A 15,968-nucleotide genomic window follows, 5' to 3' on the forward strand; every position below is an offset into this window, starting at 1 on the left:
TCACCTGGAGAGGTGATAAGAAGTTTGTAGCTTTTTATGCAACACATGAAAGTTCTTTGTGCTGATATTTGGTTTTCTTTATCCTTCATTCCGAGTCTTTAATCACATCTTGTTTGCTTGATATTGACAAATTGGATTAGTATAGAAAATTTAAAGCTGCAACACAAAAATGAGAATGTGTACTATATTCGGTTCAGAGGGGTTTTTGGGGTTTTTTGTTCAACTTAACAGAGGAGTAAAATACATCACTTTCTTGATCAACTGCTTTGGAAATTTTTATTATTGCTTTCATGAGCTCAATGCCTTCCCAGGCATTCCTTGTCAGTTCATGACTGTGTGGTCTTCTGAATGCATATGCAGTGGTGGTCAAATATGGAAAAATAATGTAACATCTTTAAAAGTGAAATTTTTTACCTTTCATTAATTCAGTCCATTTTCCAAGATAACTTCATTTTATGATTTTATATAGAAAGGTAATTGTATTAAAATAAATTATTTAAAATAAATTCAACTAATATTGTTGTTTATCTGAAAGCTAACAGTACCTAAAATTTTGTTTGTAGGCTTCATTCTTAAAGTATATAAACAAAAAGAGACTTTTACTTCTTTGTTCAGGATGTTTCTGATGCTTTCACCACTTACTAATTTCCCTTTACTAACTCATTGTTCACAATTAGATGGCTTCCTTTTATTAATAGTGAGTTGTAATATCAAATAATTTTGTAGGTCTTTTATGCAGAAACATAAATAGTAACCACTCCACCATTCACATAACAAGATGATGGGAAAGGTGCAGATAGATATATGTGAAGATATCAAACAGCAACATTCAAAACAGAGGCTAGCCAGCTAAAGCTCAAGGCTGAGAGGAAATATGATTCAAATGGAAGTAACTTTATATAAGGCTGTTAAACTATCAGTACTTATTATATGATGGAAGAATAGTCTTACTTAAAAAAATAAAAGATCTTTAGCACCTTATGAATAGATTTAAAACAGAGGCTTTTTGTTGCAAAGGGAAGTTGCAAAGAAATGCTCCACAAGATGTAAGGAGCATCTTGTTCATAAATGCAGTGACTCTTTATCTGAACCCTACAACATTTTTTAAAACAGTATTTGACAAAGGTGAATTTTTGTGTGTTTTAAATAAACATCATATCTGTTTCAATTCTGGAAAATGACCCAGAATGGTCTGTTTCTTTGTGGAGACACTGTGTTTGGTGGTTGTCAATTGTGTTGTCCACTACATAAGTGATTTCTAGCTTTTTCAGCTATCACCTGTAAAAGCTTTTATCAAGTAATTTATAAAAAGCCCAAGTTCCAATCAGACGTGCATATATAGTATTTTCAAAAATAGACCCTAATCCAAAATAGTGTAGAAAGTATAAAGAAAAGAGAGCTAGGAAACAGCATTTTAGCATCTGCATAGACATACTTGATTGTTGTATACCAAACAATATTATCTCCTTTGACACTTGTGAGTTGTCTTTGAATGACAGAAACTAAAAAATTTGTAGGCAATATTAAATTAGTCAAAACATTCAAAAAAAGAAGTAACCAAGAAATATAAGCAGATAATTGAAAGTATATCCTAAAATTCAGTGAAGGCATGAGGAATTTTCTAATGACCTAACCTTTTAAGAAAAAAGTAAACAGTAGCTATTTTTACAATTACCCTTCTATAGGAGCACAGGAACATTTTCAGGTTTTGTGTCTAGTTTGGAGTAGGGATTTGAATGCAAGTTTCCTATCTTCTAAGGAAGTGCCTTTCATGCTCATTTGGTGGGTACTGGGCGGGGAGGGTGATCTTCCTCAGCCTCTTCTGTCAAAATGCATCATTAAAAACTTCCAAAGGGAGAGAATTACTGATTGATTGTATAACATCATGGTCATACTCTCCAATTATTGGTGTTATTTTTATCATGTTCTTTCAAATGAGTGGGATTTGGAGGTATAATACATTTAAGAATATAAATGGGCAGATATATGAATTTCGGAGGCTTTTGCTGTTTTCTAAATTTTTCATTTTGCTGGCTGCATTAATGAATTATAGCAGACAAATTCAAGGTCATTTTCCTCAAAATTAAAAATTTATTTTCATCTGAAACTTAGCATCTCATTCTTAGCAAGAGCGATCTCATTTTGACAAAATCTCCTGGTATGTTTAAGCAAGAATGTTTCCAATATAGACAACAGTTATTCTGATTTGCATAATCCAGATCAGGAATACATAAAACTTTTTGAACCAAACATGCTAGAAATAAAATTTTTCTGAATATCGAGTTAGAAACATATTATGAGCATAATTGGATTTATTACTGTTCCCAAGAGGCAATTACTGTTTCAGTGGGAACAAAACAGAGTCTTATTAGAGATGTGAAAATACCATGTATCTGTTTGCCAAATATATCACTAAACTGTACACAAAAGAGATGAATACTTATTAATAGCAGCAAAAAGATTGAATACTAAGAATGGTTATCACAGCTCAGTTGATGTGAAGTCAAAAAAAGATGTAACCAGCTAATACGAACATGTTGATATGAAATGTATTTTTTAAATCACTCAAAGTCTATCTAACTGTGGTTTTACCGACGTTAGTAGCATAACATATGATAATGCACAACGAGCAAAGACTTGAAAAAATATTTAAGTTTAAAATATTACTTTGCTGACCTAAATATCTATTCCTATTTTTCTTGGTTATGGGTTTCTTTTTCAATACCGCATTCAAGAAAGTCACAAAGTGGAATAACTCACGTGATTTGAATCTAATCACAGGTGGTTTGCTGATTTTATTAATAACAAGATTAGCCAGCAATCAGTGTGAACTATATGTTCATGGTCAATAATCAGCAGTGCAACAGATAAACTGCATTAGATGCTAATAAAATGTTAATATATACATATAAATATCTAAACAGTGTTCTGTACGTAATTCCAACATTTTCTAATAAATACACATGCTGAGTTACATGCAGACACGTGATGCTCACAGAATGCATGGATTACCAGCACACCCTTTCTTCTGGGGGTGCAGGTTCCCCTGTACACACCTGTCCTGCGGGAGATGTGGGCTCTTTGCCTTTGTGTGTATCTCTGCACCCTGGTAATGCCCACGCCAGTGAGACAGCACCCCCCGAGTTCACGCTTGCACGCTTGAGGTGTGTGTCCCTGCGTGGTGCACAGGGTTATCAGTTTTGGGCATATGCCCCCTCAGACAGTTTTGAGTGTCCATTTGCATACACTCCTCTTTGCAAAAACCCAAGATGCCTGTTCTGTATGTACTTTTCTTTCACCAATTCACCATTATTGACCATACGTATCTTCTTTATTTAATTATTTTAAGGAACTGTAGTCATTTTATGTCCCTTATTGCTTTATCAATATTTTTTGAGTAAGCCATATCTTTCATTTCATTTCTGCCTTGATACCCAGTCACTAATGCTTATTAAAAATCAGAATTTCTGGTCTACAGAAAATTGGGGGGTGGGGGGGGGAATCACATTTTGAATACAAAAATAGAAATTCTGAAGATGTTTTGTGAAGGCAAAAACTAGATAATATGTATTTAGAAGTGAAACATTTAGATTACTCCTAATGTTGATCTTAGATCCCAAGTTTTGCATCTTACTACAGCACCTAGTTTCTCATCAATATGCATGTCCTAAAGGTACAAATGAAAAATGCCAAACTCTCTAGAAAGTCAGATGTGAAACCAGGCTGGTTTCCAATGAAAAACATTGCCTTTAGTCATCTAAAGGTTTTTTTTCAAAATCCTTTCTCAGAATGTCCTGGTTTCCACAAATGAGATTGTTTTTATATCAAAAAAACAGCTCTACTGGCCAAGGTTGCATGGTCCACATGTCCAAAAGAAGGCTTGTTTTCCCCTTTTATAGCTTTGCCTTCCATGTCTTTAGCCATTGTCTCTCCCCCAGTTTTTCCATCTGCAATGCACAGTTCATTTTATTTTTACTTCTTTGTTTGCTTTTGTGCAGTCTCCCCTTTTTGACAGCTGGCCCAGGTGGAGCCTCTAGAGGGAGGAGGGGACTGTTCCTCCTCCTTGTGATTTCTCAGGCTCTCAGATTCAGCTGTAGGCTTCCAGCTCCCTCCTGTGCCTCTTGCGTGGTCTTCCACCTGCTATGCTCTGTAACCTCCACTCCCTCCTTGGGGAAGAAAATAGTCTGGTCAGGGCAGAAAACTTTCAAGCCAGACCTCCAGGGTAATGAAGAGAGAAACTTCCAAGGAATTAAGAGGGGGCTGTGCAGAGCTCGCTACAACTCTGAAAGCCACAGGCTCAGCTGAAACCAAGTCTGAAAGCGAGGACCTACCTACAAGGATGTGATGGGATTTCCTTGCGGGCAACTGCACAAAAAAGCTTTTGTAACTTGTGTTCTGTCCTCTTGGTCAATTTGAGGTTTTTATATTAAAAAATAAGAAATTCTGGTTTTTACTCTAAAGACATCAAGTCTTTTTTAGTTTAAAAATGTTTTGGTTTTCTCTGGGAAGCTCACTATAAGGAAAATATGTAGATAGGTCTATGTCAATGCTGTGGCCAGCTCAGGGTCCCATTATTCCATCATTCTGTGTAAGCTCACCACCTCCTTTTTCTTAGACCCATATTATCTTTGTTTGAGATCTTGTCCCAGAGGCCTGCCCACCAAGTCTATGTTCCTGTCTTGCCGTTTTTCCTATATGATAATTTTAAGGTCAGTTTTTCTTGTCTTTCCAGAGTGCTCGGGGTCTGCATTAAGTGATGCATCCCTCACAAAGTACAATTTCCTCTTATTTAGTCCGAATAACATCTCTATTTCTCTGTTCATTTCTGTTCAAAATGTCGCTGTTAATAATAGCTCCCTGGGTATTTTTTATATTCTCAGTCTCTTCTTTGCCACCACTAGTTCCTTCCTCTGACTGCACAAAACACAATAAAAGTGAAAAAAATGCAGAATATTGTAGCAGAGTTGTGTTTTTATATATGGAAGAGATTGTTAATTCAGCATCCAGACTTGTTATACTTGAAGAGGGGATGGAGGGAGGAGAAAAAAAGCAAGGAAGCAATGAATGAGACAATTCTTAAATGTCAACATTTTTGTGAAGTTCTTTGAATATTTTTTTCTCAAGGTCTTGAGAAAAAAGTTGACTGAAATGATGATATCCACATTGTCTACTGAAAATTAAATGGCTTTGTCTTTTTTTATATATATATTTTTTTAGGTCCGAACATGGATTCTTACAGTGGGATACACAACTGCATTTGGAGCAATGTTTGCAAAAACGTGGAGAGTTCATGCAATTTTCAAAAATGTAAAAATGAAGAAAAAGGTGAGGGGAAGTAAGCTCTTTTCTCATTTCCCTGTTAATATAATTTTCTAACTGTCTTTTTACCTTTCCTGGATGGCCATACTTGAGCTGACTCTGTTCATGGGTTCAAAGATTCTGAATGGTTTGATATTGGGGATTTCTTGGTCTCATTTTTAGTCTCTGAGAATTGGAGCTGAGCAGCAGCCCTTCAGCATTTTTAATGCGAGGTGGACAGTGGAGATGGCTGTAAACTTTCAAAGTGAATTCGGATCCTCACTCTTATTTGTTATGGTGTTTCAGCATCCAGAGGTCTCCTTCTGGCAGATTCACAGCTGTTATGAAATGTTTTCTGTATACGTCTGTTTGGGATACAGGTATTACACACACGTTTCGGATGGGTTGGTAGGAAGTGATAAGAGAGAGTGCTGCTTATACAGCTTTATATTTCTAATTTTGATTGAAATTACATAAGCTTACCCTAAGACTGATCGGAGTTCAACCACAGTAGTCACCTCTGGCATTTTTGGTACAGAACTTTTTCTGTAAACAATTAGGCTCAGCTTAGGAGTAGTACAACACTCCATGTTTGTATTGTTCATTTGATATTTTTCCCATGGAGCTTCTTTCGCACATGAAGTGCTTTTAATCAGATGGTTTTATTTAAAAATGGGAAAACTGGTGAATAGAAATAGTTCTGATAGGAAAAACATTAAGAGAAATGTGCATGAAACAGAGAAAAAAAATAATATTATTATAGAGTGAGAAGTAGTGCCAAATTCAGTTCCTATATGCAGCTGAATAGAGTTATTCTAATAAGTGGTAAAGAGTCATTTACACCCAAAATAAAGAAGAACAATATTCCAAAACCTCATCAGATTCCTCTGTTTGTTTCCCTCTATATATGCTCATGGAAGAGCTGTATTATTTTTTGTTGTTGTTAGAACTATGTTATAGTTTCTACAGTTGCAACATGTAGGGAGTTGCTGTCACCACAAGATACATCCATCTGTAAAAACGTTTGAACTTCAGACAGACAGGGAGAGGGTTAACTCAGTTTCTGAGAGGATTTATGTCTTAGGTTGTTAAGCAAGTACATACCACAGCTGGAACTGGACCTAGCACTCTGGCACCTTAGCAACACAACCACCTAGTCGTTCCCTCTACAATTCGGTCTCGACAGGTTTGCTTAAATATTTGTTAATTAAATCCCAAATATCATTAAATATAAAAAATAACGAAGACTGAGAAATATCTTAAAATCAAGTAAAATTATAAGAAATTTCTGTACCAGAAATGGGATACTCTGGATGGAGGGAAGTGGAGACCACCCTTTCTGCACCTGTGCAAAAAGCCCACTATAATATATCAGTTTATGCTACCAGAGTCCCATATATATTTTTCAAGGATCTTAGACTTCCTGTATTAAAGACTTTTTATTCAAAGCTGAGCCAGTATTTTACCTTCTTGAAAAATGAAATTTTATATTGCAAAGATGTCTTCAGCTATATTGGTACAAATCTTTGTAAATTAGTGAAGTTACACAAGATAACACCAGTGTAACACATAAAAGCATTTGCTTTAATAACCTTTGTTATCCTGAGAATTTTATCATTTCTACAATACATTCTATTCCAAATAGGAATGAACAGATACTTCAATGGACTGTCACCAAGTATTTGCTTTATTGTGTTTTAGAAAACATTTCATTTTAGAGCTTCAAGTTACTGTTCAATGTTAAATTTCAGTGTTTGTTAATTGAATATATTCCTTCAAATTCTATGTAGTGCCCGTTCTTCAACAGGCCCATCAACAACTGCAAATTGCAATTGTTTATTCAGGGCTGGATGTTAAAAATGGTTTAAGATCAGTTAAAAAGACACTGATCAGTATAAGGGAGATAGATAGCTAGATAAACTTTCAGACATCTGGATGCTGACCAATGAGATGCTTCACTCTGAGTGATACTGGAAACTTCAAGGCTATTAGGGTATCTTATTCAATATTCTGGATTTAAGTAAATAATGCATTTTGTTCTGTAAACTTTAATGAATGGCTGTTCCACAGAATTATCTTGGTTTGCTTTATTTGAATATCCCATTCCAGAACACAAGCATGAATCATAAAAGGTAACAGTTTTCTTGATGCAAAACAAATTAACTATCCATGATAAATGTTTACTAGTCATATATTTTCTGCCTTTGATTTGCCAGGATGGATAAAACTGGTTTTAAGTTTTCATTGAAAAACATGTCATTCTTTACTTACGTCTTACATGAAGGACATTTCCATTTTCAGTTGATGTAGTTTACAGTCAAAGCGTTTTGTATCTATGGAGGCATAGACAATAGAAATTTTCACAAACAGTTTCTAAACAGACAAATAAACAAAGATAGTGCTGCATGAAAAAGCACATTAATGTTTTTTGAATTAGCTGTGCCATATCAGAGCAGACTGGCTTTTTGATATGAGGAGTACAAAGTTCCAAAATTGTTTAAGTACTGTGGATCCTATTCATCTGTGGTTGCTTCTGTTTCCACCTGCATATAAGTACGACGCTAAAATCTGACATTTAGATATACCATTTTGCCTGTCATCCTGGATATTTTCACCAGGAAAGTTTTCCAAACATTGAAAAATACTGGTTCATTCATTTCATGGAAGTGGGTATTAAGTAAGGGAGAGAAGAACATGATGCTAGAATATCTTCATCAGGTAGGGCAAGCTTGCTTCCAAACTTTTACTGGACACGTATCTTAATAGTACAACGTGACTTTGTGAAGAGATGGGTGGATTTCTCTCTCCTTGTGAGAAAATGCATAGATTTTTAAATAATAATAATATACTATAGCCCCTTTTTAGTGCAGTAGAGAGCGGAACTAAATTATATAGGAGTTAGGTGATGTTTATAGGTGATTAGGTGATTATATCTTGAGTTAGGTGATGATTTTTGTTAACTTCTGTTTATAGAGCTCTCACAATCCTCTTATTTTCACCCATTTATACATCTAGTCCTTTGTTACTGGAAAAAAATAAACAATAACATTCAGAATACACTACTTGTGCTATCAGACTGCTATCTGACAAATTTTGCAAGATCCCCAGAGCTCTGTTACCATCTTTGATCTCACTAGGGCTCAAAGGAAACAAATTAAAAATGTATTCATTTTAGCTGGATCTGAAACAGAGGGGTGCAAGGGAATCAATTTTTGTCAAATGGAAATTACAAAATCAGTAGGGGGAAATAAATTATTTTTGAGTTTTAAAGAGGTTAGTAGAGATAATGGAAAGTAGAATAGAATTAGTATTAAAAGTAACTGTAACACTTATAATTGAGGTGCAATTCTGGTTTTGATAATGTCTCCTTTCTTTTGGTTTGGGCAGCAGAATATCTTCTGCTCAGTGAGAGGTGGAGACTGGGGTTATGTTTCCGTCACCAGCAGAGGAGGACTAGCAGTGGATAAGAGGAGAGAGAGGAGAATATAAGTAGCAGGAGAGCATGTGGTGTCCTGGGGAAGCTTTAGCTAACTGAACTGTTCGAAGAAACCAGCCCTTCTGTTAAAATTTAGAAGGTTGTGAAGCTGTCTTTTTTAATGGGACCTGCATAGTCTTAGGTTTTAGAGGGCATTAAAGCAGTCCTGCATAGTGACTGCTCCTGCACAACTCCAGTGTGCCAAATAAAGACCATTCACTTTTAACAAATACCAGAATAGTAACAAATTCAAAGCAGTGGTTTTTAAAGCCTCCATAAGCTTTATGTAGTCTGCTCCTACAAAGACAAGTATTTGATCATTTCAAGGTGAATACAATGAAGGATGATGATCTGGATCGCGGTGTTGCTTGTTGCAGTTTATATTTGAAAATACAATACTTCTCAGTTGACGTTGCTATGATAGACTTGTCTTACCTGTAACATAGAACATTCTAGCTCTGTCTATTAGTACTTAATCCTTTAGCTGTGACAGCAGGGGAGGGATGTTTTATGTTTAATTTGCACTGAAAGTATTGTCAGTGCACTTAGTTATTACTACCACTTAGACATACACCACACTTCTGGTGGCATATGTCTTTATGTTGACAATGTTGTGACAAGGTAAATACAGAATATAATTGCATAAGGAGATGTAGAACAGCATCTTTTCTTAATACTTCTGCTCCTATAGTTTTGCCAACATTATTCTACTCATTGATGATATTTCATAAGCTTTTCTGTGTTCTTAAATTTACTGTGTGACTGTAGAGCTCTCACAGATGAGAAAGGGTTAAAGAGCTTAACAAGTATTGAGAAAAGGAATTGGTACTATCCCAGGGTTAGAAAGCTACAACCAACCACAACAGAGAAAAATGGCTTACCAGTCCAACTTGACTTAGCTATGCCTGTCAGGCTGCATTCTGGCAAACTTATTTTCTTACATTCAGCCTACTAAGTCCTTAAAAGACTTCTGAAGAGAGCTGTGGTCTTCATGCATTGCAAAGACAGATAGGAGATTGTACAGCCTACTTTGTTGACACAAGCATGTGGAAGGGAGCTCGGCACTGAAAGAGAACTACAGCGCCAAGAGGTAGGGAGCAGGGAAGAGGCTGAGAATGAGAAATAGGGTTAGCTGCTAAGGGCTTCAGAGGGAACGGGAGCCTCTCTGGATGAAAATAATAAGGAAAAGCTTAGGATTATAGACTGGGAGAAGGAGCTGAGGAGAGAAATTGAATTTGAATAAGAATTCACAGAAAGTTAAAATAAGATTGAGAGCCAGCAAGGAGTTGCGTGGGACAGGGAGGGCTGTAAGAAGTGGTCAAGAAAGCTGAGTATGGTGGAACATAGAGCCCAAGTTTGAGATTCAAGTGGCAAACTCCAGTTGAGGGACTAGGTCTGGTTTAAAATTAGATTAAGATTGAAATTTAGAGGCAGGATGGCAGGCCTGAAAAGTAGAGACAGAGACTGGGAAAGGAACATAGGAGTGTAAAAGGAATAAGAGACAAGAAGAAATTGAAAATAGGACTGGATGGAATGGTTGCACAGAAGTGTGGGCAGAGCATAAAAACTGAACACAGGATTTTAGGATTTCACTGTTCTTTTTTTCTATTACTATTATTTTTCTATTATTTCTGTAAAACCTACAGGCAAAATATGTGCCCTGTCTTCCTGTTATGCTGTTGTACAGCTCATGATAGCTACAAGTTACTCTTTTAGCTCAAGCTGATGAGGTGTGCAAATATCTAACAGTTCATTTTCTGATGCATGCATCTCTCTCTGGAATTGAATTATCATTCTTTTAATTTTCTTTAAAAAGAATGGGCTGATGAAAATATTAAAATGCTTATGTTGTGGCTAAAAAGCCAATCATTGAAAACCTGCAGCTTGCTAGGATCTCTACCATGTACATTTGTTCCCCCATGTACATTATTAGGACGCGAGTGCAGCCTTAGTTTTCTACAGGATGCTGGTATCATGGAGCAGTCAAGTGAGTCTGCTCTGGGCTTGCAGTAGGACTGTATAATAAAAGAGGCAGTTTTCTGTTGCAGTCTTTTTCACTTAAAACAGAAAAAAATACATAATGAAAAAGGCAGTAGGAGTTTTGAGAAAGGTGGTCTCATGTATAAGACACTTAAGTGCCAACATGAAGAAAAATAATTAATTGCCAGAATTCTTTGTTATGCTTTATAAATCTCTCTGAGCACGGTTTTCAGAAAAGGATAGCACTTGTTTTTGAGAAGCAAATGTATTACCTGAGTGAAGCGGAGCAAGAATTCTCAAACTTTTTATCTCATTGCCTTCCCACTCCGTTTTTTAACACAAATTTGGCCACTCCACCTCCCTAATTCATATACTTTGTGATCCATAAACTGAGGTGCATGGAAGACTGGAAGGGGTAGGAGACCATCTGTGCTCTTTCTGGGGAGCAGGGCACGTGGGCTGCTCTGAGCAGCCCCCGGTCGGGGTGGGCAGCCGCTGGCTGTGTGCTCTCACCCCGTGGTACCAGCTGCAGGGAAGCTGTCAGTACCTGCAATTGCACAGAGTGTCCCTGGGGAAAAAACAAACAGAGACAAGAAAGCAGCTGGAGGCGACATGCTTATGAGCTTATGTGTTGCTGCCCTCTCCTCACAATTTTCCTCTGTTTATTGCTATCGCCATCCCTCATTTGAAAACTTCTGTGAGAAACTTTATAGGGTGAGTGTAATCTCTAGTTATAAACTTTTCTTTAGCTTTTTCAAGTCACCTGTGGAATTTAGAATTTATTACAATCTATAATCTTTCTCACAAAAGTCCTAAAGACGTTTTAAAAAATATACTCATTACCCTAATAATTTAAAAATGGACAAAGCAAAGTTTTCCAGACTATATTAACAGAGGGTTTAGGTCAGAACCTCACAGGCCACATCTTATTTACTCACTTAAATGCCTTTGTAGACATAGTTCTTTCTGTATTAGTGTAAATGTAGATCATATTACCTAATAATTTCTTTCTGTAACTGCTGCTATAAAATATTTTTCCAGGTCAGTTTTCAGACTGCAAATATTTATACTTTTCGAAGACATTTTTTTCAATCTAGCTAGAGCTTTTTGTGTGTATAACAAAAAGCTATATACTGTATTTCCCCTAGGATACACATGTATTTCACTAAGTATATATGAGAGATCATAAGTCTGAACAGGAGACGTGTCAGGATCCAAAAATTTGCTTTGGGTAACCATACCAACAGTACAACAATCTATTAGGGGCCATCTGCTGAAAATGAGCCAGCATATGGATACTTAAAGAAGTGTTCAGCATTATTGTTCAATCTTTGAGAGTAAGAAAGAAGACAGTGGTTTCAAATTTGCTTATGTTTGGGATTTTTTTTTCATTATGAATATTTACCACTGGACCAAGTAATCCAAGATACTTACAGTGCAGTGTAAATTATTCAGGTATAGCTTCATGGGTTATTAATATACAGATATAGTACTTCCTAAAGTGATATAAGTGGAAACCAAATTATTTTATTACTTTTTCCCCAAATAGCTATAACTATAAATTTTAAAAGTCCAAAGCCTTGAAAATAGTCAGTGTAATCCTCGAATCCATATTTAGATGTAAAATAAGCACCCTGTTTTTCATAGGAGCTGAGCAGACAAAATGCCAGCCAGGGAACAATAGGAATCACATTTCTAAAATTTACATTCATATAAATATGAATCGGGGAGCTAAATCTCGGGCTCCTGCCACAGAAATAAGTTGAGCTGATGAACTGTACATCTAGAAGAAAAATCTGCTTTCGAAGTAATTTATGTATGTAAATTTCTGCATGGTACAGTCTGATAAGGCTAAACCTCAGTAGCAATGAAAACAACGAAAACTCTGTGTGAAACATAACTGCTCATAAACGGTGCTACAACTATAATTTCTATGTATTATAAGACTAATGGATGGCAGAGAAATAAAGAACATGTCGCTATACAGTATGAGGCAATTTATTCCTGAATAGCTTGAAATTGGATTGTAAATGTAATCAAGTGCATTGATGTCCCCAGCTATTTGGTAACGATGTAGAATGCTTTACCACAGAATTGTTCATTAAAGAAAATATTAAAGTCTAGATATTTTAATGTTATCTCAAACAAAATCAGAACATTTCTTCCAAACCATTCAAATCCTTTGTGCACTTTTTTCCTAAAGACTGGGATCCCTTTTAGTGCTACAGATGAAAATTCACATCCCTGGTAGAAATTCCTCCACACTTATGGCCCATGCAATCTTGGACTCAGCAGATGCATTTCTCTCACAGGTGAATTTGACTTGCTTTGCAGATGGGATATGCAGCTCAAGGAGCATACCTAGCTTTACTTATAGTAGAGTGCAGATGTTAACACAATGCTAAGGTCCGTTCCTAAGGCTGTTCTCCAAAACACTGTATAGCAAGAATGGTTCGTTCTAACGCTGTCAAGTCTGATTTCTTTAGTGTTGTTTTGGTTTTTAAGACTACGGTGTTTTTCATTTTTGTCCTTTCAAGAGAGTTTTGTGAAACTAGCCATGTTACAACACTCTATGTGCTCCCCGAGTTTGAATTAACAATGTTAATAAAACAATCATCTTTCCAATTCTCCAATACATTCTAACCATGATTGAGGCTCAAGCTTTCAAAGATGAGGAATTTTATAATTTCATTAAACTGTCACTGAATCCCTCCCCTTCTCTAACCTCTGTAAAATTTCTATCTTCTTCTCCCCCTAGGGAGCATCCCCCTAGGATGTTCTGCCTGTCTTTTATATGAGTTGGAAAAGGGGAAAGGTGTTTTCTAAATGGATAGCTTCTTCTGGCAGCAAGGCGTAGAGTCAACACATCCACATTTGTAATGGAGTTATTGAAAGTGTGAGTCTGCCCAAAGATGCTCTACAATTATTCTGAGCATGAGTCAGCAAAGAAGATGCATTCTAGAAATGTGTGCTTTAGCAGGCTGGTGACTGTAGCTATTTAATTCTCAAACACAAATTTTTTGGTCATATCCAATTGTCCATTATTATCAGTAGTACCATACACTCCATTATCCTGGAAAGCAGCAAAAAACATCAGTTTCTCAGACTGCAGGTGTCACAGCAGATCCTCACAGAAAACAGATTTATTTTTTAATGTATAAGTAGATATACAAATCTTTCATCATATTCATCAAAGTACCTCTAAGAGAGTAAAATGTCTTAAGCTTAGCTTTTTACTGCGAGTGACTTAACTGGTCAAAAAAGCTTGCTACTACAAAATATGCTTTTTAAAATGTTAGCATTCACTCATTAAAACTAATGTAATTGCAGTGTGAAAAGTGTTCCCAATACTAATCATAGAACCTGTTATAGGAAGTATTCATAATAGCTGTTGAAAAAACATTGTGGAGTTATTGGGAACAAGTGCATAATGTGTTTTCAATAATCCTTTTTTCTCATTCCATTACACAACAGAAATTAAGAATGTATTACAGAACAGTCCTCTAAAATATTAATGGCTTTAATAACTGAAAGACAGATATCTCCCTTGGCCCACGTATGGCAAAGTTCACCTATCTACCACTGACTCTGCATCACCAGCCTCATGGCACCATCCCACCTACACTGACCAGCTAAATGTGGGGGAGCAACCCTAACGTATTTCCCAGTTAATTATACTGGAAGAAATGAAAGGGTAGTTTATGCAATGCAGAGAATACACTGAAGGCAAGTTTAGGAGTCATTATATGGTCCCTTTTTCCAGCCTTGCAGACTTTGTCATTTTTTTTCCCACAAACTCTGTTACTTTTTCTCTTCCCCTTCAGTTCAGAGGGAGGACTCCTGTCAGCATGATTTCTGTATGTACCAGAGAGAGGAACATTGGGTTTCAGATTCCTGAGGGCTTCAATAATTGCTGTCAGTGCTATTCATTTAATGGAATAAGGTCTAGGAAGCTTCTCGTAGGGATCCTTTAAAGAGGGTTTCTCTCTACAGATTCCATCCCAGAAGTCTGGGGAAGGAACAACTGAAAAAAAAAGTTACTGAATAGCATTAAGTTTTTATCCAGCTAGTGCCAGAAGGCAAGGTACGGATCTGTCAGCTAGACTAGAAAGGGTTGATCTACATAAGAGAAACCAGAATTGCCTTCTTAAACAGAAAAGAAATCTAAATTTTCAAGGAAAAAGAAAAATATATATTTGTCTAAAAACCTATAAATAGATACAAAAATACTCCCAGCCTTGCTATGCTTCTATGAATCCAATGAATAAAAATAAAAAATAAAAAAACACAAAAAGACCACCACCAAGATTTAGCTAATACATCTTCCTTTAAATTTAAAGATATTTTATTCTGACAAAGGAAGGTGAAGTTCCTGGTAACAAAGAAAGTAACTCTGAAAAAAAAGACAGGAGGAAATGAACTGTTCAATCCATGCTGGAAAGCTATTTGTGGAACTCAGAGAGTACAAAGCTATGTTGCATCCTGGAGAAGAGGGTAAGTCTTCATATATAAGACTCCTTGTTCTTGCATAAGAACAGAGTTCAGCTTTAAGGTCCACATCATATACATTTGCAGAGTTGGTTTCTAATAAGGCAAGAAATAACAAAAACTTGCCTTAGACTTAACTACAAAAAGCAAGCCTAATGCTTAATTGCTGTTGTCTGCCAAATTGACGGGTGATCCCATGAACTGGTTGAGGATAGGGTCCTGCAGGGCACGACGGATGTGCTTCAGAAAGCAAATGAAAAAAGCCCCACAAAAGGTCTGTGAAATAATAACCAAACGGACAGTTGAAGTTGCCGTGCCACGTAGTACAGCTTGTGATGGTTCTAGAAAATCCCCAAGAGTTTCATGAGCAGAAACCTCATCCCAGAGCTTTAGACAGATTTTATATCTCCTGTGATCAGACCGCAAGGTCCATGGAAGATAAGGACTTCAATCTTGAACTTGTCTTCACGGTCACAAGTTTTCAGAAAAATTTTGGTTTGCTCATACAGCGATATTGCTGAGGAGAAAATGGTCTCCCAGTTTCTGTTCTGAATGCATTTGTTTTGAGGACAGACAGCTTCATATCCAGATATATAGTCCAGACTTGTAGCAATGGCATTTATAACAGTGGGCAGATCTGCCAGGATGAGACAGATTCACCTATCCAATCACAGATGGTAGAAAATATTACTCACAGATGCTGCTGTATGAGAGCTTGGCTATAGCA

The 15,968-nt window shown here is 36.4% G+C and overlaps 1 protein-coding gene across 1 annotated transcript in view; it reads left to right on the forward strand.

Moving 5' to 3' along the window:
- The window catches only part of GABBR2 (gamma-aminobutyric acid type B receptor subunit 2), a 523,105-nt gene that overhangs the window by 359,640 nt on the left and 147,497 nt on the right, over nucleotides 1–15,968 (forward strand). Inside the window, exon 12 of the mRNA XM_068396715.1 lies at nucleotides 5,218–5,325. Within this exon, the coding sequence (XP_068252816.1) occupies nucleotides 5,218–5,325 (108 nt within the window). The remainder of the gene's footprint in view (nucleotides 1–5,217; nucleotides 5,326–15,968) is intronic.

The sequence above is a fragment of the Nyctibius grandis genome, chromosome 3 (assembly GCF_013368605.1).
Source record: "Nyctibius grandis isolate bNycGra1 chromosome 3, bNycGra1.pri, whole genome shotgun sequence".
NCBI classification, from domain to species: domain Eukaryota; kingdom Metazoa; phylum Chordata; class Aves; order Nyctibiiformes; family Nyctibiidae; genus Nyctibius; species Nyctibius grandis.